The 25,498-nt window shown below is 41.1% G+C and overlaps 2 protein-coding genes and 1 pseudogene across 2 annotated transcripts; 1 reads left to right on the forward strand and 2 right to left on the reverse strand.

Annotated features, from left to right (window-relative positions):
- The first annotated feature begins 12,761 nt into the window (after positions 1–12,761).
- On the forward strand, positions 12,762–13,730 carry or40a1 (odorant receptor, family 40, subfamily A, member 1). The gene has a single exon (XM_076977281.1). The coding sequence runs from the start codon at positions 12,762–12,764 to the stop codon at positions 13,728–13,730; it is 969 nt and encodes a 322-aa protein (XP_076833396.1).
- Positions 13,731–15,280: 1,550 nt separating this feature from the next.
- LOC143477789 (olfactory receptor 1M1-like) lies at positions 15,281–16,546 on the reverse strand. The gene is made up of 2 exons (XM_076976535.1): positions 16,461–16,546; positions 15,281–16,285 (listed from the first exon to the last, which is right to left on the reverse strand). The coding sequence occupies exon 2, from the start codon at positions 16,274–16,276 to the stop codon at positions 15,281–15,283; it is 996 nt and encodes a 331-aa protein (XP_076832650.1). The 5' UTR covers positions 16,277–16,285; positions 16,461–16,546.
- Positions 16,547–18,639: 2,093 nt separating this feature from the next.
- LOC143477790 (olfactory receptor-like protein OLF3) lies at positions 18,640–19,580 on the reverse strand (annotated as a pseudogene).
- Positions 19,581–25,498: the final 5,918 nt, after the last annotated feature.

The raw sequence follows: 25,498 nt of genomic DNA on the forward strand, positions 1-25,498 counted from the left end.
GCAGTAATGGCCACCTTATTGCGGTTTTGTTTGTTTGCCACGTTCCTCTGAGTTTTCCTGTCTTTGTTTCTACAGTCTTTTGCTCTATGCCCCATTTTTCCACAAATAAAGCACTCTCCGTTGAAATATTTCCACTCCTTCTCTTTAAGCTTTGGGCGGGAATCTCTGAAATTGGCGGTCATTACTTTGTCTGTTCGGGGCCTGCTGCAGTAGCGCAGGGTGCATTTGAAGCTCCTCAGCCTTGCCTTGAACTCATTAAAAGTTAAAGTTTCTTTCGTTTAAGTGACGTGCACAGAAAATGGGTTGTACTCTTCTGTGAGCCCCTTTAGTACCATCGCTGTCAAAAGTGCATCACTGAGGGTCTCTTTAGCTCTTTTAAGTGCGGCCACTATCTTTTCAACGCGGGCTAGATAGTCCGCTAGCGCTTCCCCATCAGCCATCAGCACATTTGTTAGCTCTGTGTACAGTCCGACAATTCGCGGCTTTTCTTCAGACTCGAAATGGCGTCTTAATATTGCAAGGCTTTTCTTACCGTCATCCGGTGCTTCATAGAGGATTAGCGTTAGCGTCTTGTCATCCAAACAGCCACACAATTCAGCATATGCCAGTTCATTTTTCCTACGAATTTCCACAGCTTCTTCTGCGTTTGCCTCGCCTTCTAACTCACTTCCTAGGACAGCGTCTTTGAGACCTATTGTTTTTAAGTACGCTAAAAACCTAGCTTCCCAGATGTGATAGCGGGCTTCGTCTCCGTCAAACCACGGCGGAAGACCTCTTCCATGCATCGCTGTACCTTGAACATGCCTGGGCCCATAACCTGTTGATTCCACAGCAGCGGACCTCTCACCATTTGCTCTGTCGGACTCTCCCCGACTACCCCCAGGCTGTGTAGACATCCTTTTAGGAGTACTATCTCGTTTAGATACATAAGAGACGAGAGACAGTTATCTGTTGAACTGGTAGCCACACTACCCCGCTGCAGCTCGCTCACACATACACACTGAGCCAACAGTGTACCGAACGCAGAGGGGGAGGGGCTCCGCCTTTATTATAACCTTTTTAGTATAACCTTCCGCTTGACAAAGTAGTGTCAAGTTAACCACAGAAATAAATACAACAGTGACATACATTGCATTCAACAGAGGGCTTTGCTGCCGCCTGCCTTGATGATATTGTGATCTACAGCGCCACCTGGGAGGAGCACCTTCAACATCTGCGGCAGGTCCTCTCCTTGGTTAAGGAGGTGGGCCTCACCATCCACCCAGACAAGTGTGTCTTGGCCAGGGAGAAGGTCTCCTACCTGGGCAACATTTCGGGCAGAGGTGTCATCCGTCCTCAGGTGGGGAAGATTGAAGCCATCATGTCGGCTGAGCGACCAATCACCAAGAAGCAGGTGCGGTCGTTCTTGGGTCTTGTGGGGTGGTACAGGCGCTTTATACCGAACTTTTTAGAAAAAGCGTCTGTGCTGACGGAGCTGACCCGCATGAACCAACTCAACAAGGTTCAGTGGTCTGAGGAGTGTGAGAGGGCATTCCAGGACTTAAAGGACTTTGTGCCAAGAGCCTGTGCTCCTCAGTCCAGACATTGAAAGACCGTTCACTGTTCAGACAGATGCATCTGAGCGAGGCCTGGGTGCGTTCCTCTTGCAGTGGCTTACATCAGCCGTAAGCTGCTACCCAGGGAGTAGAATTACTCGACTGTGGAAAAAGAGTGCCTTGTTATAAAATGGGCACTTCAGCCATCATATATATTGGTGTTAGGCATAATGACTGAATTTGGATTTTTGTATAATTATTATAATAAATAATATTCTAATTATTACAATATATTTTTTGTGTTCTATTCTCAGAGAATAACATGAAAAAGTCCCGTATTGAGCGTGCTATTGCTGTCTGCAAGAAGATTGTGAGCATCTTCTCATTCAGTTGGAAGAGGAGGAGAGAGTCCTGCTACAGAGCAGAAATAGCTAAATCTCCTAGCACCAGCTGATCAGCGAGTACCCTACCAGGTGGGGATCCCGTCATAAGATGATTGAACAAGTGCTGGAGCAGCAGCGAGCCATTTATCAAGTCTTGGCTGCAGACATAAAAACACACAATCTTGTTCTTACCTGGCAAGACCTGGAAGTCCTTGAATCAGTGCACAAGGCTCTAAAACCTCTTGTGGAGTTCACTGATGCACTTTCAGGTGAGGAATATGTCACAGTGTCAAGCCAGTGTCAACAATTCAGGAGAATGACACTACACTCACCCAGTCTCTCAAGGTCTTCATCCAGGATTATCTGAGGGAGAAGTTTGCTGACCCTGCCACCAACAACCTGCTGGACATGGCATTGTTAGTGGATCCCAGGTTCAAAACAACATACATTGCAGAAGATCAGGTGGCGGAAATCAAGTGTAGAGCCATATCAGAGATGGAGGCAGAGTTGTCTGACCAGTCAGCTGAGTCACCTGTTTCACAACCACATGAAGCACCAACGTTGTCAGAGCCAGCAAAAAAGAAAACCCTCGGAAGCTTCTTCAAAAGGGCAACACCATCCTCTGCCACATCATCCCAGAGAGAGCGGATTGAAACAGAGATGTCTGCTTACTTCCAGTCTGCAAGCCCTAATAGTGAATCAGATCCTGCGCAGTGGTGGAAGGACCATGAGAAAATGTTCCCAAACCTGAAAAACCTGGCAAAAAATATCTGTGTATACCTGCCACCAGTTCCCCATCAGAAAGACTATTTAGCACCAGTGGAAATATAGTTACATGCCACCGAGCATCTCTAAAGCCAGAAGCTGTTGATAGGCTTGTATTTTTGGCACAAAACCTCTAGACAACCTGTTGGTACTTGACAGGACAAACAGGACACAGAACACCATGCACTAAATAATTACTGAGAAGATACATATTGTGTCCCCTTTAATATACTAAAGTAACTAAAGTGTTACTGTCTTTAGACAGCTTGTTCCCTTGATGCCCTCTGGTCATATGGTTTTATATAGTGGACACGCACTCACATGTGTACACACACACACACACACACATAACAGTTAATGTTCTAAACAGGGCTTTACAGACTGGACTGGGTAGTTCAGTCAGGCTTTTTTAAAAGGCTTTTTTAATGAACAGTAACAATTGTTTTTGATATTCTCAGGATTTCTGAATGCACATTTTATTGAGTTATTTTATTGTTAAGGACCTTGGTTAAGTGTAGTGTAATTGAACTGTAGAAATCAGCTACAGTTTGTAGGTCTAAGCCATTATTTATTTGCATTCAACAGCTGTTCAAACTGTCAGCTTTTTTTTTTTTAATAAATAGTTTTGTTGAATTTAACTTCACTGTGATAGATACCCCTTTTTGCCTCAAAGTTTAAAATATCTCCAATAGAAATTACTAATGCATATATACAAAATGTAAAATATATTTTTAATGGAGACATACATCTGTTGCAGGCACTAGAATCATACTGGTGTGACCACTGTATACATCAAAGGGATAAATCCTTTATGGAGTGTTTTAGAGGAGATTTCAAAAATATTGCGATATGTGAGCAGAGGTGGACATTCCAGGTTCAGAAAGTAAAGGTCCTCACCAAGATTTTGCTCAGGCTTCCTGAATTGTGTTGATGCCACTCATTTTACCTAGCTTGCACTAATTAGAAAATTCATCAAGCTTAAGTAAAATCATGGGAAGGAGTTTTACTTTCTGAGCGGTACTCTCCCAGGAGCAGGACAGTCAAATGTGCCGTGCTGCATATGCGAGTTGTAGCCTTAACCCTAATGATAAGTTTTATAGCTTGATGAAACTGCAGTTTCTGGGCTTGAAGTGGGCTATGAATGAAAAGTTTCGGGAGTATCTTTGGGGCAAAGAGTGTATTGTCTGGACGGACAATAATCCCCCGAACCATTTGAATACTGCCAAGTTGGGTGCTACAGAGCAGCATTGGTTTGCTCAGTCTGCATTCCACTCTACCATCCGTTACCAACTAGGCCACGTAAATAAAAGTGTGGATTCTTTCTCGCAGCAGAGGATACCCACATAAGAAGAGCTGCCAGGAAGTTGGCAGGAAGCCGACCCAAGTATTCGCTCCTTTAAATCTTTTTGGCAGGAGTGACGGCTACCCAGTGTTGTATAAAGTATTAGAGACCCATACTTGAGTAAAAGTACAAGTATTCTATCAAAAAATTGACTAGAGTAGAAGTTGAAGTGTTCTTTAAAAACTTTACTTAAGTTGAAGTACAGAAGTATTCAGCATTTTTTGTACCTAATTATTGCAAGTTGTTACTCAAGTACTGAAAGTAAAAAGTACAAGTATTGTGTATCGAATTAATTAAAGAAAGCTGTCAAAGTTTGATTATCAATTGTTTTTATATATCACTTACAAATCAAAGATGTCAAAGACCACACATACAAGTGTTCTGTATGTACAAACAAGTAGCAACTTAAAAAACTGGGTTTAACACTTTGTACACAAAAAAAGGTAACCTATGTCGTAGGTTTGACACAGAAGTACAAGTTCGCCAGCATGAAATTAGTCAGCATGAAAAGAGACATGGATTACTGTTGCTAAAAACACAACTCAGCATGACATCGCCTTTATGATTGCCAGATATTGTTAAGTGAATACTGCAGCACGTCATGAACATAATTAGGTTAGTTAGCTAAGATATCTAACCTAACTAGCGCTTACTGACAGCTAAAGCTGGAGTCTCTTCTGTGCATTATATTTATGTTACGGCTCCTTGAGAAGCCTTTAGCCAAGGTTCTCATTATTAACCTGGATTTCTGGATTTCTAACACCTGGAGACGGACCAACTGCCCAATGGGAGTGCTGGTGGAGGAATACCGGAGGCGGAGCGTCGGCCTTAAGAGACTCCTGCCGGCCTGCGAGAGGGAGAGCTGCTCTTGGACCTTAACCCTGTAACATCTGTTTGGGTTATAGTGTATATCATTGAACAATGTAGGTAAACTGGGCAGGTAAGATGGGGCGCCCTGTACATTGTACAACACTGACAGAATGACATTGTTAGGTTTCACTAGGTAAGTGGGCAGGCACTACTTTTGTATGTTTGTTTTCCTTATTTTGTAGGTAAGTTTAGGTAGGAGATTTTTGGTTTGTTCTGTTAGGGGGTTTGAGGTATGTCAGGAGAGTTTTCTTACTGGTTTTGTTTAATTCTTTTCTTGAGTGCCGCTCTTGCCCAGTTATGTTACTGAACATGCGTGTTGGTCCTTGAATAAAAGTATTTATTGGCATTGGATCAGTGGTGTCCGAAGTTTGGCCTCAATTATATACATTCACCACGTTTCATGTTGCTGTTCCTCCTGTATACGTTGTATATCGCGATCGATCGCCAGTGGAGGGCGACATAGATATGGATCGGAGGTAAATAAACTAGATTTTTTTTCTCGCAGTGTGAAATCGGAGGTGTGGCGTGTGAGCGTGTGAAGACGGTCAATTGCGTGTGTCACACGCTCAATGCGTGAGACTTGAGAGCCCTGCTTTTAATGAGATAAAAAGCTAATTATTTGGAATAATTTCGAGTATATGTGTATTTGTATAAATATGTAAATTAAGCTGAAGGTGCTGGAAAATACTGAAAATGGACCTTCAAATTTCTGTACAAGTGCATGAATTCCACCTTGTAACTTTGCACGCACAAAAATCGAGAGATACACGATCGAGAGGTGGCCAACACGCATGGGTGGAGCCACCGTGATTGCGTCATTTTTGCCACGCGGACCCTTGCGGCAGTCACGACGTGTCAAGTGAACCTAGATTACGAAGCTCAAATGTTCAGTGAAGACAGCAGCAGAGTAAACGAAACGCGACCGGAGCATGCGCAGTTTTCTCATAAGACAGCCTGATCGCTTGACCCGGTGACAGCGACAGCTAACATGCTTATAATTGTAACAAGTAACCATTGCTCTAAGACTGCAAGCTTCCCCTAAAATGTCAAAAAATAAGTGATCAAAGATATACTGTTGTGTGTACGTCATTGACTAAATATGCGCTACAACGCGCTCAACTTTTGTTCAGAATTAGCTTCTTATCACTGGTAACGACGCGGCTTTCCTTTCACTCAGTCCCGCAGCTTCACGGTGCTTTAAACGGTGTGGACGCTGAGCGTCTACAGAGTTCAATAGCGAAGCAAAGAGTGCAGCGAAACGAGACGAGTCATTGGATAAATGCTGGGCTTTGTCCCGCCCATCGGACGCTCAGCGTCTCTGGGGGTCTATGGGGCAGTGGGCTGGCCCGGACACTCAGCTTCTGCATGATGATTCGATGATCTGTCTGAAGCTGAATCCCTTTTTGATTGACAGCGAAATGAGCGAATCAGCGATCTTTTGGTGTAAACCTCCGCGGGAGCATTTAATTTTAATTTTAATTCTGTTCTGAGTTGAACCGGAGATTTTCTTAATTCTCTTAGCTGCATTTTCTTCATTAATAACGACTAGCGACAAATCGAGCATCTATTTCTGGTGGTTTTTGTTGTAGCTGCTTGTGTTTGGAGACTGACTTCTATCACTCAAGCCCAAATTGAGCTTCCCCTCCTTGAAAGACCAGCATCCGCCACTGCAAGTAACTATACACCACGTAAAAAATGTATCAGCGTAAAAGTATTAAACTGATGGAAAATATGTAGTGAAGTAAAGGTGGAAGTAGGAGAAAAAAATAATACTCCAGTAAAGTACAGATACAGCATTTTAGTACTTAAGTACAGTAGTGAAGTAGTTCTACTTCGTTACTATAAAACTCTGCGGCTACCTAGTCGAAGTGTGAGGGAAGACTTGTCAGCCCAGACTCAACTTATGGATGGGGCTGAACAGGTCTTATGTATAACTGATGTTTTCTCCAAATTTACTCAGGAAATCCCCACTAAAAAGGGCCATTGCCTTGTGGTAAGTGCTCTTCAAGTTCAGTCTCAGGGGTCCCTACACATTTGTGTGCAGCCCGTAGCCAGCCTAGCTGAAGTAAGTCTCTCCCCCAGTGCTGAATATTGTGGTTTGGAGGCCCCTGCTGTATCTGAGGTAGAAGGTGGTGATGCAGGCTTAGAGGTGAGGTGACGAACAACTTGAGTGACTGTGGGGCAGCATAGTAACCCTCACCTACCAATGTCCCTGGAGTGACTACTAACCATGCACCTCTGGTATCCGGCTCCAGTAGTATGGCGGTAGCCCTTGATTCAGCTGATTTCAGTTTCCTCAACATTTTGGCTCCATTGGATGTCAGAGCAGCTTGTGATACTGTAAACCACAAAGTACTAATTGGTATTACTGGCTTAGCTCTAGTCTTACTAACAGATGGCAGTTCTTAGCGATAGGTACATTCAAACCATCCTTTACCCTTGTTAATCAAGAAGCACCCCAGGAGCTGCACTTGGACGACATCTTTTCACTTCATATATTACTCCACTAGGCCAGATAATGCTTTACCTTTACCTTTACTGGGCAGTCGTGGCCAGGCGATTAGGGAACTGGTCTTGTGACCGGAGGGTCGTGGGTTAGATTCCCAGACCTGAGGTGCCCCTGAGCAAGGCCCTTAACCCTCAATTGCTCACTTGTATTAAAAAAATGAGATAAAAATGTAAGTTGCTCTGGATAAGGGTGTCTGCCAAATGTCATAAAATGTAAATGTAAATGTACCTCTCTACAGTGTTAGGATCATGACTGACCAGTTTGTAGGCTTTAAATGCATAAAAGTACTACATAAATTTGTTTATTGCATAAGGACTTTTGATTTTATTAAATTTATTATTTTTTTAACTAAATTATAAAATGCTCTTGTTAAAATTATGACATTTCTGTTATTAGGGTCAGGTTCTACCCAGGTATAATTAGAAATCAATAATTGCCAAAACTGAAATCATAAATATACTATATACCAACAGCTCCAACCATTTAATCTTCAGTTATGGGCTTCTGTCTTTGCCTTTTCCACAAAACAAGGAAGGGCAGACATTTCCAGACATGTAAGGCCAAATCAGTTTAGAGTTGGGTATACTGTCAATAAAGAGGCCACGCAATACTTTGATGGATAAGGAAGCCTACCAATATAACCAAGATGTACGAAACAAAATGGATGATAAAACATTTGCTTTTAGTGTATCTAATGGCTGATTTGAGTCACGGGTCAAAACCCATTAACATAAGATATAGTAACAGAAAGCTAACACAATTTGAAGGTTAAAGTGAGCTTAATTTTACAAGCTTATTGTTTGTAAACATGAAACGCAAATATATTCCAGACTTTTGCACACACATCAAACCAGCAAAACACATTGCATCTGTGAAAACAAACACTGAGCACTTCAGTCCCAGAATAAACTGACCCGGAGGTTCATCTTACTCTGATCCTGTCACTGCAATCAACTCATTCCCACAAGTGCCATTATCCTTGTTTACAGACCATCAGGGACACTTGGCAGAGACCCCCAAACACACTGCAACATCATAAACAAACCAGTCATTAACTTAATGAACCACAAAAAAAGATATAGTGGTTAGATCTTATAGTTGTTACAGTAGACAAAGGTGCATGTGAGACCAACCCTAACAAGTCTCTTGGTGATGGAAGAGGTGAAAAGTCTCCCAGGAGTTTACCATAACATCATTCTGTTGATCAAGGTCAGAAAGTTTGATAATATAGAAACAACCTTAATACAAAAGAGATAATTCAAATACATTGCTCTCACAACCTAAATATAAAAGATTGTAAATATAAAATAATAATGATTATAATAATACTAGGAATTGTGAATAAAATAATGAAGTACTAAAAAAATAAAAGGGCCACCAAACGATGTACAGGCCAGGGTAATCATGTAAGCTTCCTTCTGTATTTAAGAATTACAGAGCTTTGATTTATATCACATTTTGTGATTGAATATCCTTCCATGATGTATCAGTTAAAATCATTCTAGGAATTAACATATATATTATTCCATTATATATATGTACACACACATACACACAGTTTTGTACACTTGAGCTCTAAAATAATTCTGTACAAGCTAGTAGGATGTTGATGTGTGAACAGGTAAGATGCACCTACACTGTTATTTATGTCTTATTGTTTTTGTTAAGTTTGTTGACTTTTTTGTGTAGTTCTGTGTCCCTCCTCAGTTTCTGCCCTTTCCATTCATTGACTTTCATCCACTGTTATCAGCATTGACCACACACACCCACATACACACACCCACACACAAACACACACTCACACACATCCCCACCCACACCTCACACACACAGACTCACACACCCACCCACACCTCACACACACACACACACCCACACAAACACACACTCACTCACACCCACCCACACCTCACACACACACCTCACATACAGACTCGCACACACCCACACCTCACACACCCACCCACCCAACCACACACACAAACACACATCCACATGCACATCCACACAAACACACAACTGCATACACCCACACCCCCACACACAGACTCACACACACCCACCCACCCACACCTCACACACACACACACCCACACAAACACACACTCACTCACACCCACCCACACCTCACACACACACACACCCACACCACATACACTCACACCCACACACACACCCACTCACACACATCCCCACCCACACCTCACACACACAGACTCACACACCCACCCACCCACACCACATACACTCACACCCACACACACACACCCACACAAACACACACTCACACACATCCCCACCCACACCTCACACACACAGACTCACACACCCACCCACTCACCCAACCACACACACAAACACACATCCACATGCACAAACACACACCTGCATACACCCACACCCCCAAACACACAGTCCAACACCACACACACACACCCACCCACACACTCGCACACCCACATAAACACACCCACACATACATCCACTCCCACACACCCCCACCCACCCCCACCCACCCATACTCAGACACACCCACACCACATACACACACACCCACCCACACCTCACATACACAGACTCACACACCCACACCCACCCACACCACATACACTCACACACCCACACCTCACACACACACCCACCCAACCACACACACAAACACACATCCACATGCACATCCACACAAACACACAACTGCATACACCCACACCCCCACACACACACTACAACAACCCCCACACACACGCACCCACACACTCCTACAAACATATCCACATGCACACCCACACAAACACACACACGCACACAAACACACCCACACACACATCCACTCCCACAAAAACACACACCCACCCACACACAGGTAAGATGCACCAACACTGTTATTTATGTCTTATTGTTTTTGTTAAGTTTGTTGATTGATTTAAGTTTGTTTTGTGTAGTTCTGTGTCCCTCCTCAGTTTCTGCCCTTTCCATTCTTTCACTTTCATCCACTGTTATCAGCCTTGACCACACACACCCACCCACACACACAAACACACACCCACCCATCCACACACACCCACACCCACCCACACACACTCACACAAACCCACACACACTCACACACCTACACACACACATCCCCACCCACACCTCACACACACAAACACACACAAACACACATCCACATGCACAAACACACACCTCCATACACCCACACCCCAAACACACACTCCAACACTCCACACACACACACCCACAAACTCCCACATGCACACCCACACAAACACACACCCACATGCACACCCACATAAACACACCCACACATACATCCACTTCCACACAAACACACACCCACAAAAACACACACCCACATGCACACCCGCAGACACCCACACCCGCACACACACACACACACACACACACACACACACACACACACACACACACACACACACACACAGGTAAGATGCACCAACACTGTTATTTATGTCTTATTGTTTTTGTTAAGTTTGTTGACTTTTTTGTGTAGTTCTGTGTCCCTCCTCAGTTTCTGCCCTTTCCATTCATTGACTTTCATCCACTGTTATCAGCCTTGACCACACACACCCACACACACACCCACCCATCCACACACAAACACACACTCACACCCACCCATACACACACTCACACATACCCACCCACACCACACACACACACACACACACACACACACTCACACACACATTCACACACACCCAGCCACACCACACACACACTCACACACACCCATCCACATACAAACACACACACATGCACCCACCCACATACAAGCACATCCACACAAACACACATCCACATGCACACCTGCAGACACCCACACCCGCACACACACATTCACACACACACACCCACACGCACACAAACACACACCACACACACCTACATGCCCACCCACATGCACACACACACACCCACCCACACGCACACATTACACTTATTTGATATGTGAGTTATTGCATGTTGGTGAGGAATCAGGAATCACTGAGAGAGCAAATGTTTTATTTTAATGTGTCAATAGGAAAAGTGGGAAAAGAAATGACACAAGAAGCAACAAGCTTTCTGCCTGTTTCACACATCAGTGAAGATTCTAGATAGCTGCTATTACCCTTTAATTTTAGTTTCTGTACCACTGTCTGACAAAGATAGCTAGTCAGTATTTTGTGACACTGGTCTTCAATCTTATATTTTAGGGTATTTAGAAGAGAGTATTTAATGTTTAAGTACCTTTACATGCCATAATTGTACAGTCTGACCTGGCATCTGGTAGATGCAATGTGAATGTTAGATGTATTCTTTACATTATGTTACTTTTACTTTAATCTTTTAGCCAACATTGCAGGCAGGCAAACTCCTGCCCCTGTCCCTCCCCTGAAAGGAGAAAAAAAAAACTTAAATGGCAGGCGCCTTTAAACCATACCTGAATATTAAGTGCCTTAAATTAGAAGTGCTGCATACAGCTGCAATACAGGTTAAAAACAAACTTTCAATCTTATACAAAACAGTATAAAGCTTCATATGACGCTTATTCTACAGTTCACTCAGCTTAAAGTATTATACAGTTTAATCTATAACTTCTATTATTGTATATATGAAGAGAACGGAGCTGGTCCAAGGCATATTTATCGATATCATGATGAGCCTATTAATGACATAAGAATTTGGTGCTGAGGTGTTGGTATGGGGGGCCCCCAAATTAAATTCTGCTTAGGGCCCCATAACAGCTTGGGATGGCCTTGGGAGAGAAATATGACAAACACTATCAGTGACTTGTTTCACCATGTTGGAGCTGAGGACAAATATAATTAGGTTGAAAATGATGTATAGACAGTTCATTCCATTAATTTTGAAGTTGTTTATAATTATAGGTCCAATTAGGTAATCCAAAAAAACATTCAGTGTAATTATGTGAAGCCAATTGATTTTTTGTTTGCACACTCAGTGACTAATTAGTCCCAAATTACACTTTGACATTTTTTTCAAACTGTTTATATTTATGATATTCATTCAATGTTCTGTATTTCAAAGAGCAGGCTGAACTGAGTGGACTTGGAGTGTGCTGGTGAGTTGTACCGCATATTCTCTGGAATAATCTCTAGAAGAATTAATGTGTCATGTTGTGTTCAGTTTGCCTCATATCCATGGCAAGCTTGGATTTAAGACAGCTTTTTTTACTTTTTTAAATATATAATCTGTATAATATATATATAAATAATTTTTATTAAACGTTTTATATTAAAATGCAAGTAAGAATAAAACTGAAAAAATGAAATTACATAGTCATGTAATGTAAAAATGCTTTAAATTTTTGCAGGTGTAAAGAAGCCATACAAATGAATCTTACTCTCAGCATCAGCAGTGGAAATGACTCATTTGATAGGGGATTTTATCTAATTGCATTCAACACACTGGGCAATAAAAACTACCTTATACTGGTACTGGGACTGATCTACCTGATCACTTTGCTATGTAATCTAACTCTACTGGTTACGTTCATGATGAACTCCAGTTTACATAACCCTAAGTCCCTTGCTGTTTGTAACCTTGCCATTGTTGACATTTCGATAAACAGTGTTATCATTCCTCAAATGGTTCCTGTGTTTGTGTTCGACCTCAATCACATCTCCTTTGGCACATGCTTCTCCCAGATGTTTTTTATGCACTTTTTTGGTGACATGGAGTCCTTTTCTCTTGCTCTTTTGGCGTATGATCGGCTGGTTGCCATCTGCTTTCCTCTGCGCTACCCAGTGATAAACACAAACCTGAGGATGGGGGTCATCATAGCTGCCGTTTGGCTTCTAGTGTTTCTGATCGAGATTTTCCCTGTGACTCTGGCAAGCTTCCTGCCCTACTGTAACTCAAGAGTGGTGAAGAGTTGCTGCTGTGAACACGGCCCAGTTTACGTTCTAGCTTGTGCCGATACCTCTTACAATAAGAGACTGGCGACTGTAAAATCTCTAGTGGTTTTATTTGGTCCTTTAGCTTTCATCATGTGTTCTTATACTGTAGTAATGATTGCTGTGTTACGACTCGCAACACCAGCCCAGCGCTGGAAGGCCTTCCACACGTGCCTCACTCACCTGCTCCTGGTCCTGGTTTATTACCTACCTGTGGCTTTGGCTTACATACTGGGGAATCTGCGGCTGATACAATCAGGAGATATGTTCACAGCGATAATGACTGTGACCGTTACCCTTCCACCCATGCTCAACCCCATCATATACAGCCTAAAGACTGAAGAACTGAGAGACAAAGTTTTCAAATTTCTCATTCCACCAAAAGTAGCACCACATAAGCAGTGAGAGGAGTTTGAGCGCTGCGCTGTTTTCACACGTCAAAACGGCTGTATCTGAGCTTCGCTGGACTTCGATGGCCCCTAGAATAACAATCTCAAAAATGACTGAATATGTATGTAATAACAATGATTAAATAAACACACAATGTGTATTTTCTTGAAGTATTCATGAACCAATCTTGTGGTTATTTTGTGAGGCTTCACTATGTCACTGCAGGGCAACAGTGTGATTTTGTGACAGTTCGTGTTAAAATGTTTTATACAGTTGAACAGCAGGGAAGCCAAACAGTACCAAACACATCTGAGATTTGAAACAGCACACTAGCAAAGCGAAATACTGCTGTATGGAGTGGTCTAATGATGTACCACATAGATTAGTTGGAATACTGGTATATAGTGGCCTGTTGATGTTCTATATGGATTCACAGATGGTTTACATCCTAACATACGTAGAAAACAGATTTGAGATAGCACTTGTGTATTTATTCTATTTAGTTATTGTTTAATACAAGAAAAAATATTACATTTGATGGATTTTAACTGTTCATAAAATAAAGCATCTAGCAAATACCCAAGTTAACCCTCCACCCCACTCCACACCAAGAACACAGTCATCTCTAATAACACATCGCTATGTTGTTTTTAATTGCATTTTCATGATTCACTGCAAGTAGTATAATCAGACTACTAGAAGGAGATGGTCTTCCATAATTACCACAAGATGGCAGCAAAAGACCAAGTTGCACTTTTACAAAATTCATGTTGCTTAATGTACATTAGAAGGCAAATAAAGAAATGGATTGATCTGGTATTAAAACTACTTTATTAAATGGAAAAATGATTAGCATAAGAAGCTATAATTTCAAGTGATATTGCTATTTTAATATACTCAGGCTGAAGTTTGAACCATTTTGCCACTTTTGAATTTTCTACTGTGGTTTCAGAGTGTTTCTCTCATACAGCACAGCTCTCTCCCCCAGTCACGCGCCCAGTCTGCAGCACCACTACGTTCATTGCTGAGTCTGACTTTGTACTTTATCTCACACTACCCAGTAGACAACAAACAGTCTGGCCCTGTAGTGCCAAACACTGCACAGTTCAGTATTTACCCCTTTATAACATGTGCTTGAAGTCCTTCATAGTTTGGATCATAAACGTTGTAGAAGAAAAAAAGTTAAATTGTTGTGGCCCTGTAAAATGTATATGTTACTCTTCTATATTAGGCCATACAGATACAAATATACACTGATGTATTAACATTTGAGTTTGCTGAAGAATATATACCATGCTAAATAAAACTGAATGAGTTATTATTTTACAGATCCAGCCTGTCTTTCACACAAAACCTGACAAGGATCTTCAAATCAGTCCACAGCAAGATTAAAGATTTTATGTCCACAGTCCACAGCCAGATTGCATATGTCAACATGAAATGGGCCTAAATGTTTTATTCACCTCTTAGTTAATGATGTGTTACCTGGAATATAGGGCTCAAGCAACACAGGACTAAACTGCAGTGTTTTTGGGCTGTATGGCAGAGTTGGTTGTTTATTTGTTTCATTTCATTACATCCTGGGCCATCACAGTGGATCTCTTCTTGAGCATTTTCAATATGACACCCCTGATTTCTTTTGTATTTAAGGCGTAAATGAAAGGATTCAGCATGGGCGGAATGGCATATGACAGTGAAGTACTGATGATCCTCACATTGGGATGGAGAGGAGAAATTAGAGCAGCGAGGTAAATGCCCAGTAAAGGGAGAAAAAATACTCCTACAACCAGTAGATGAGAGGCACAGGTCTTCAGTGCTTTGAGCCGTTCCTCCCATGTCGTAATCCTACTCAGGGCAAAAAAAATGCCTAAATATGATAAGACTATAGCAAGCAATGGTCCATAGATCAGTGTTGCAGTACACACTTTTGCCATAAAAGAATTTAAGCTGTTGTTATTACAAGAGATTGTGTAGATTGGCCCATGGTCACAAAAGTAGCTTTTTACTACATTGGTTTTACAGAATGAAAGTCGGGTGATCAAAATTACAACTGTGCTTATCAATGCAGTGCTAAATGACCAGACTGCTATTAAAACTGCTGTTATAAAGGAGTTATTCACAATGACATGGTATCGTAGAGGTAAACAAATGGCAATAAAGCGATCATATGCCAGGACAACAAGGGTTAAACTCTGTACACCAGAGAAAACAAAAACAAAAAACATGTTACTCAAACAGGCCTCATACGATATGGACTGAGAATCAAAAACAAATGTCTTCATAAGGTTAGGAATCATAGCATTTGTTTCACCAAAGTCTGCCAGAGCTAAATTAAAGATTCCTATGTATTTGGGAATGTGCAGACGTCTGTCAGTTAATATCATGATGAAGACAACTGAATTTCCAAACACGGATGTGATATAAATAAAAAATAGAAAAACAAAGTAATATTTGCTGAAAGGCATTTCAGAAAACCCACTGATGAAGAAGTAGTCAGGGCGCACCAGTGACATATTAGAATATATTCCTGAGGTCAAAGTGGTCATGATGGCGATTCCCATCAGCTGGTGCTTAACTTCAGCCTTGAAAAGAAGTATACAACAAACAAATACACTCTTCAGCATAATTTAAAATGGGTGATTTAAGTTAAAACACATAAGTGAGTGTGAAAACGGTATGTTTGAACAACAACATTTGGAAATAACAATATTGCAAATGAGTAATGAAGCAGCTGAAATTATTCACCTGTCAGTCTTGTGCTCTTGTTTGTTGTCTTTACTGGAACTCAGCATCTGAGTGAACGCAAGACCTTTATATATGGTGACATTTTCCCATCTGTTTTCACGTAAAGAGGTCAGACAGTCAGTAATGCTTTCATGTTTGCAAACCGCATGGCTAGATTTGTAATGATCCAAAATCCCCAAGGAGTTTGTTCTATTGTATTGTTTCAGTAATTTTCATTACTAGGTAACAGGGACATGACAACATACAGTTGTGAGAAAAAGTTATGGATGGTGATTTTGAGGTGTTGTAGCAGTGGACTCTCAAAGCACTTCATGACTGTAAAGGTTAAGGCAACCAGTCTATACTCAGACATTTTCTGTTTTTTAGGATCTGGTGTCTTGAATCAAGCAGGTACAACACATAGTCTAGGGATGACTGCATGTGTTCTCTTTTCAAGTCACTATATAAAAATCATTTCCAGTGGATGACTGTTACCGTATGGTAAGCTTGTGTTAAGCATTCTGATTAATATCTTGAAATACACTGATGTGTTTTGGGCATACCTTTCAAACCATGACTTGCATAATTCTAATAATTTATCATTAATTATTTATATTTATTTATAAATATTTAATACATATTAAATAGTAAGTAAAATAGGAAGTAAAATCTCCATAGTAGGCCTAAGTAAAATTAAATAGGAAGTAAAATGTTACGTGGGGGGGATGTAAAATGGACACAGCGAGAAAAAAAAGACGAAAAAAAAGACGGATTTAAAGTGTGCAGAAACAGTCTAAATAGTCGTTTGAACTAACCTAGTGAAAACCGCGACATTAAATTTTTTTTTTTTTTTTTGCCGGGACCGAATATTAAAAAGAAGGAAAACCGGGACAAACCGGGACAGCGGCGTGAAAACCAGGACAGTCCCGGGAAACCCGGGACAGGTGGCAACCCTAATGGAAACCCTTTCCATGAAGCTCTCTGCACACTGTTCTTGAGCTAATCTGAAGGCCACATGAAGTTTGGATGTCTGCAGTGATTGACTCTGCAGAAAGTTGGTGACCACTTCACATTATGCGCTTTAGCATTTGCTGACCCCACTCCATCAGTTTACGTGGCCTACCACTTCGTGGCTGAGTTTCGTGGCTGAGTTTCAGTTCCATTTTCTTATAATACAGTTAACAGTTGACTATGGAATATTTAGGAGCGACTGAGCTCCTGTTAGTGACCCATTCTTTAAATGTTTGTAAAAATGCCTAGGTGCTTAATTTAATACACTTGTGGCCTTAGTAGTGATTGGAACGCCTGATTCTGATCATTTGGATGGGTGAGCGAATACTGTTTGGCAAACCTAAGCACTGCCTTTTTCTATCGTCCCCATCAGAAATATTGTATAACTCAAACAGCAATAAGCAATTACGTTCTAACACTAAATTCTCAATAATAACTAACTTTAAGCCAGTGATTATCTTTTTTTTTTCATTTTATTTGTGGCCTTTTGTATTTGGTAAAACTGGTATATATTTGTAGGCTCATCATCTAACTGAACTCAGCCATCCATGATTTATATAGAGAAAATTAGTGGTGGGCCGTTACCGGCCGTTAAATTAAACTCGCTTACAGACCGTTTTTATCTGTAAGGGAGTTAAATTTAATTAGTGGTGGGCCGTTATCCGCGTTAACGTTGTTAACGGCCTACCACTAGAGAAAATACTTCCTCAGGTTCTCATGTGAGAGATCAGATGGGGATTTTGTTCTTTCAGCACTTGAGAATGGGTGCATAGTAACAAGATAATTTTCCGATGGTTAAAAAATTATATGGCCATTGTACAGGCAGAAAATGTATTTATTTTTAGCAACAATAAGAGTAGCAACCATTTTTCATTCAACTTGTATGAAGTCTTTGTCACTGAAAGACTGTTGTAACATGTTACAAACATAACGATTGATGTACGAAAATACAGAGAATTGACATACAGCAAGTTGAGAATATTTCAAGGTTTGTAAGTTAGGCCCAGTAAGAGGATATATGTTGTATCATAATGAAACATGTGCTAAAAGTAAGGTTCAGTAATATTGACAATGAAGATGTTTTCTGTCAATTAGACAGTGAAAAGATGATAGATGATCCTGTGCTGCTGGTTTAAGTGGCCTAATAGTTTGCATATGACATATGAAAGTATATCCTTATAACCTTTATTTATTTGATTGGTTTGACTTTAGATGTAGAACTCAGTATTTTATTTCGGATATTTTTTGTTCTAAAACAATATATGAAAGAATTTAATAAAGATGGTCTCAAGATAATCCCAATTCTCAAACCATGTCGCTTCTCCAGAGATAAAACCATACCGGTCCTTGTCAGAACTGTTATTGCAAATGTGGGACCATAAGAGCAGATAATGACAATTAGGTGACTAAAGCAAGTGTTTAACACTTTTTTTTGCTAACCACTGAGTTCATTTTGAGCACAAGAACAGCTATCCTTATGTAGGTCACACAGATGTAACCAAACGTTCCAAATAGTAAAAAAAAGGTTAACATTGCCATCATATCAAAATATGGAGCTGGATCTATACAAGTTGTCCTTACAACAGATCCATAGTCACAAAACAGGAACGCCAGCGTTGAGTAACATAACGGTAATGGAATTACAGTTCCAGGTAGAATGGCCATAGTAGCAAAACCCAAAACCCACAGCAAGAAAGTAAGCAGAACAGAACGGAAATTTGTCAGAATAGAATGGTAACGTAGGGGATTGAGTATGGCAATGAATCGATCAAACGCCATGACAGAAATAGTAAAAAGCTCCATCACAAGACCTACACCAAAAGAAAACATTTGAACAATACATGGAACATAAGATATGGTTTTATAACCAGCTAACAGAACACCTATCATAGTTGGACATGAACTGGTGCAATAGAACATGTCCACAATTGCTAAATTACAGATAAAAAGATACATTGGCTGGTGCAGACGTTTATCTAAAACACTAAAGTATATATTTGCAAGATTCGCAAGCACAACCAGCAGGTATACTGTACAAATAACAATACCTATAGCTATTGGCCTTTCAAAAGTGTCAAAACCTGTTATAACAAATTCTGTGATAATCCTTCTGGAAACATTCTTAGCCATGGTTTAGCATGCCTTGTGCCAGACCATGTTTTCCTTTGTTCTTTTCAAAGTCCAAGAAGAGTTATCATAGTGCAGGTCCTCCACTTCATGTACTTCTGAGTCTGAGAAATGACAGGCAAAGGTGCATGCCGTCGTGCTACCTCAGATCCTATTTGGCAAAACATGCCATCACATGCTATTTATATAGTTCAGCATGATTAATCTTAGTAGATCTTATAAACCCCTCCAGACCAAAGAAATAGAGATGGGTTACAGTCATGACAATCTCAACCAGGACAAATCCCTGCTGGAATAGTACTTGGTTGGTCAAAAAAACACAGTTGGACAGTAGATGCAGAATGGATCCAGGATCCAGCCCCTTCTCACTACTACCAACTGGCCTACAATATGTTCGATATTGTGTGCAGTGCATTCTGGGTTATTTTCAGGTTCCAGCTTCTCTTGCCCAGTATATTGTGCCTGCTTGGTATCTTATGGCTGTCTGGGCATATGTGTTTGTGGCTTTGATCTCATTATTCCCATTCATTTGGCTCTTTTAGACTTACCTTATGCTTCACCTGACTAGGGCCATCCAGGTGCTGCAGTCCATAGTGTATAGACAAATTGATGGCATCAAAACCACATAATTTACAGACCTGATAGTTCTTCACACACACTGCAGAGGGTCCAGGAAGGTGTAGCACTGGACTCATGACTGTAAAGGTTAAGGGAACCAGTCTATACTCAGATATTTTATCAAGCAGGTACAACACAAAGTCAGGGGCTGACTGTTTGTGTTCTATTTTCAAGTCACTATATAAAACCGCTATCACATCCAGTGGATGCCTGTTACCACATGGTAGGCTTGTGTTGAGCTTTCTGATAAATATATTGAAATACGCAGATGTGTTTTGAGTAGATGTTTCAAACCATGACTCGTTCATTATTTTGATTAATGAATTAATTTAAAAAACATCCTTTATCTGTTTAAATTTCCAGTCTCAACCTCATATTTCTTTTCAACTTCATAACATAACTAGTGTGGAAAATCCTCAAAAATGTAAAAAAGAAAAGTGTAAAACCTCAGTAAAACCTCACCTGTCAGGTGTCAAAGTAGGCCGCAACAGAATGCACAGCCACAAGGCAGCAGTGCAGCACTTATAGCTACTGTCCTCATAGCCCAGCAGGCTGCCATAAGACAACAACAAGCGCTCAGCGAGCTCCAGTCTCTGACGGAGAGCTTAGCCAGCTGCATGCAGGCACTCTCCACCCGAGCAGGGTCAGACAGGGCTACAGACCCTGGGAATGTGAAATGTTACATCGCCAAACCTGAGTCTTATGGAAGGGACCCTGAGCACTGTGAAGGGTTTGTGGTACAATATGAGCTTTACTTTAGAGACATTACAGGATTTTGGTACATTTCAGGGGTGATCACTTCTGAAAATTTGATCTTCAATTTGATCATTTTTAGTCATATATTTATTAGCTACAGGTTATAGACTATCAAAAAGTTTGATTCGTCAAGCTCAGATATGGAAGCAGTTTTTTTTTTTTTATTAGATGTAATTGGTATGCAGTAATTGGTATGCAGCGACTAACAGGGTTGCAAATTTAGGCTAAGTTGTGGTCTACCCCAGGAACAGATGTTTACTGTAAAATTTAGCTATATATACAAGATCAAGGACAAATATGGTTATATAAGTATATAAAGTAAATGTTGACTCTACTCAATATTAGTTTTACAATATGAGGAACAGAGTTGCATTCATTGAGTGACACACACAACTTGGACAAACATATTTGGAAAAAAACCTTGAAAATTGTTAGAGCGCTTACCATTGGTCTTGCCATGTGGGCAGGGAATGTCCTTGTGATGCAAATTTCTTTGTGCCAGTAAACAAATATTTTTAACCCTTTCTCTGCCAGATAAATTTCCTTATGATAACAGGGCTGCGTGCATGCTGTAAAAACTGTGACATGCAATACAATGTATGCATTTGATGCATACAGAGATGCATTTCAACAATATACAAGAGGAGGAAATTTATTTAGAGCTTATTTTAATTGTTAAATTTGGCAAAGGAGTTGGTCACCCAATGTGTGGGACAAGAGAAAACGGCCATTTTTTGAGGTGGTCCAAAGGTATTCGGTCTTTTGAATAATATCTAAGGAGCTTATTTTTCCACCAAATTTTACAGTTTGTCTTATAACAAGTACATTGTTAAAAAAAATAGTCATTTAGATATTTTGGATATGAACATTTGAAATTTAAGTGGTGGGACAGGAAATGTACCAAAATCCTGGAATTACCCTTTACCCATCAGCCACATGTGTCTGACCATGCTCGGGTTGCTTTAATCATCTTGCTACTCACAGGGAAAGCCCGTTCTTCAGTGTCCGTTTCATCACCCCTGCTCCAGATCTCCAAATTTAAAGGTTTCCATCACCCTCGCCAGGGTAGGGTCTGTGGGCAGTCCCTACTTCGCCTGCAGCAGGGAAATTGCAGAGCAACAGACTATGCAATAGAGTTCCCGACACTTGCACCCAGGACCGGTTGGAACGACCCAGCCCTAGTGGATGCTTTCATGCATGGCCTGCGAGCTGAGCCATGACCAGTATGCAGGAGGCAAGAGAGAAATGCCATGCCTCCATGGGTACCAGTACAACCAGAGCCTCAGTTCGGTTGTACTCGGTTGCCCCTCAGAGCCCATACAGCTGGGCGGCGCCTGTCCACCATCTTCAGCTCTCCCACACAGACCAACGTGGAACAGTCGGGTAAGTGAGCCCTTGCCTCATTTGCCCTCGCCTCATTTGTTACCCATGATGGTATCATATGGGCCTCTTTTCTTGTGTCTGCTTTAGTGGAGTCGAGCAACCTTATGAGCCACCTGGCAATGATGCTGGTTCCTCTCGCAGCTGCTTGTCATGTGTCAGCACTGGACGGCAGTCCTGTGGGCAGTGGCCATATTACACATCGCACTCCGCACATGTTAATCCATTTAGCACCACACAGAGCACCTCTATGCAGTCACCCTTGGTCTACCATGGCTGCAAATGTACAGCCTGCATTTCCTGGGACTCACACACAATAGTGGGCTGCTTTCTCCTATGTCAGAAGGTTCACATCAAGCAGGCCATACCCATCCAGTCCACCTCAGTGAAGAGCCAAGCGCTGTACGCTAATCTCGTGGAGGTATTTATCCCCCTCAAAGCTACTCAGATCCCACCACACAGAGTGAGATTGTGCCATCGACCTGGGCATCATATCTGACTTTGGTCATAAGGGGATGAGACTCACCCCATTCGCTCATAATGTTGTTAGCATTTTGCAGTTTTTTGTCCATTACATATTTAGGTTATACAAACTACAAAACAAGATTATGCATTTCCTCATTTGTTCACTTAATTGGTACTCGTCCCATTTACATAAGTCAGGATCATAGGACATCACATGCTTGTTGTTCAGAAAAATTCAGATGCAGAATCAGCATGATTATCATATTATTTTTAAACTATGCAAATTTACATAAAACGTTTTTATGTTTTAATTTCTGATTTTGCCCCTTAGACATCAAAAATAAATTTCCCATGGAGCACAACCTTGAGAGTAATAAGATAATAAGATAAGGTATTAATTGAATATTAATCACTCGTGCTGAAAAGACATGTGAAGAGTCATGATTGCTATGGATGAAGGGAAGCAAACTAGTGCAATATTATTAGACCTACTTCACAGAAGTCAGTAATGGCAGTGATGATTGTCAACATCCTGTTTGGCTATAGGAATGTTTACCAAATGTGTTTACATAGTTGGTAATTAAGAGTATGCTCCTGGTAATGAGAGTATGCTCCAGTGTAATGATCAGTTGTTCTGAAGCTCCCAACTCTTCCATATCTCTGTTAATGATGTGTTGACTTGTAGAACACTATTGGGACACAGCCACTTCACTACTTCCCCTAGCCGACTGCTTCTAAATTAGGCCACATTACAGTGGAGGCTACATAACACCTGTGATATGTGCAGTGATGGCTAAGTTACCTTGAGAAAGTAATCCGATTACTGATTACTCACGACAATTTACCGTGTCAATTGACGCATGTCAAGGAAAAATCTGAAAAAATGTAACTTTTATTTATTGAAGTTGAAGAACGAAGACAAAAGCTGATTTTTAATAGTTGTGTGCATGATACAGCAGTCTACACCAAGAACAGCGAGATGCGTCAATTGACGCAGTTGAAGATTATAGCATGCAGATTGAAGATGTTGTAGCCTGCTTTGTGCTGTTTTGCAGGCTGACGGGACTGTGACTTTGCTCTCTTCATGTCTATAATAATAAGGCAATCACTACTAGTCACAACGTCCGCAGCTGCAGCGCGATAGCAAGTAGGCTAGTGAGCGTGAATTAACTGCACCAGAGTAATAGGCCTAGGGTATCCATCCTTGACTAGGCCGAGTCCAGACAGTATCTCCTGACATTACGTTTGTGTAGCTGCGCGGTATTATTTGTAAATTTATTTGTAAACGTAATACAAGCGAACTGGGGTGGGTTTCCCGAAACGTTCGTAGCGCCAAGTACTTCGTAACCTCGTATGAAACGTACGAGGTTAAGAAGTACTTAGCGCTACGAACGTTTCGGGAAACCCACCCCTGTTCAGTCAGACAGCTTGTGAAACGAAATGCCATTACAATTTTAAGCATTTTAAAGTAGGCGACGTTAGTCAAAATTCCAGCACTTTTCAAACGTGGAACACTGCAACATTAAAATTCTTCAGGTAAATGTTCCTTCCCCTGTTTTTGAGGGGTGTTTCTTTATACTACCACACATCGTTACGGGAGGACACTGCAAAAAATGACTTGTAAAACGCGCTCGCGCTCTCACAGGGTCGCGCGCAGCGTGCGGAGTCGAGCGCTACGGTCAGACGCAAAAGTAGAACTGAGCCAAGAAGAAAGCAAAAATATATATTTTTACTAGGGAAAATAAAAATAGTAACGCACAGTTATTTGGGTAAGTAACTTTAATCTGATTACTGGACTGGAAATAGTAGCGTGTTATATTACTCGTTACCGAAAAAAGTGTTAAGATTAGAGTAACTGGATATGTGACCTTTCCAATATCACCACATTTAGGTACACACCCAGACACAGGCACATAAACATGTCATGCCCTTGCCTGAATTTTAAACTAAAAAGTGTATAATGTTTCTTATTTGGCTCAAAACACCTTTATCATCATATTTTGAGCTGAGGTGCTTGAATAAAACACGAACAATGAACACGATGATCGTCATATCAGATAATCCCTAACCCTAACCCTGATCCTAAACCTAACCCTAACCTTGACCCTAACCTTTACCTTAACCTAACCCTAACCCTGTAACCCTGACCCTAACTTTGGGTGGTTCAAAGGTTTTGTAGATTCTAAATGCACGCATATGACTTATGCAACAGTAGAGGTTTTCAGGGCCAAAAATGTGGATCAGCTGACCTAAAGTCCACTGTGACTGTCTTTACTAAAGGGAATGTTGCATAATGCCACAAAACGCAGGGCTGAATTTGACTGCATGTCCACAAACTAGTGATGTCATGTGACCTAAGACAGCAGGTCGTTATTGACTGCAACTCAGAGTATGCAACCCATTACTAAACCTGAATTATTAACCTGATTTGGGACCAATGGGGAAAGCAAGATGGTTGCAAGACATTTATAGTTTAAAAAGTTTCAATACATGCCTTTGTGTGTGACCTCAAAAAGTGACCCCGACATTGTTAGTTTTCATCCCACCATGAGGCTCCACCTCTATAATATATCCAAACTGACCTTCTGTCATCTCACAGAGAGAACTGTAGAATTAGAATTATTATTATTAGAAGTCTGGAATTAGAGAAAGAGAATCAGTTAGATTAAATTTTTGCTCACTGATCTGCAGGACCACTGGTC

This window comes from Brachyhypopomus gauderio, chromosome 16 (genome assembly GCF_052324685.1).
Source record: "Brachyhypopomus gauderio isolate BG-103 chromosome 16, BGAUD_0.2, whole genome shotgun sequence".
NCBI classification, from domain to species: Eukaryota; Metazoa; Chordata; class Actinopteri; order Gymnotiformes; family Hypopomidae; genus Brachyhypopomus; species Brachyhypopomus gauderio.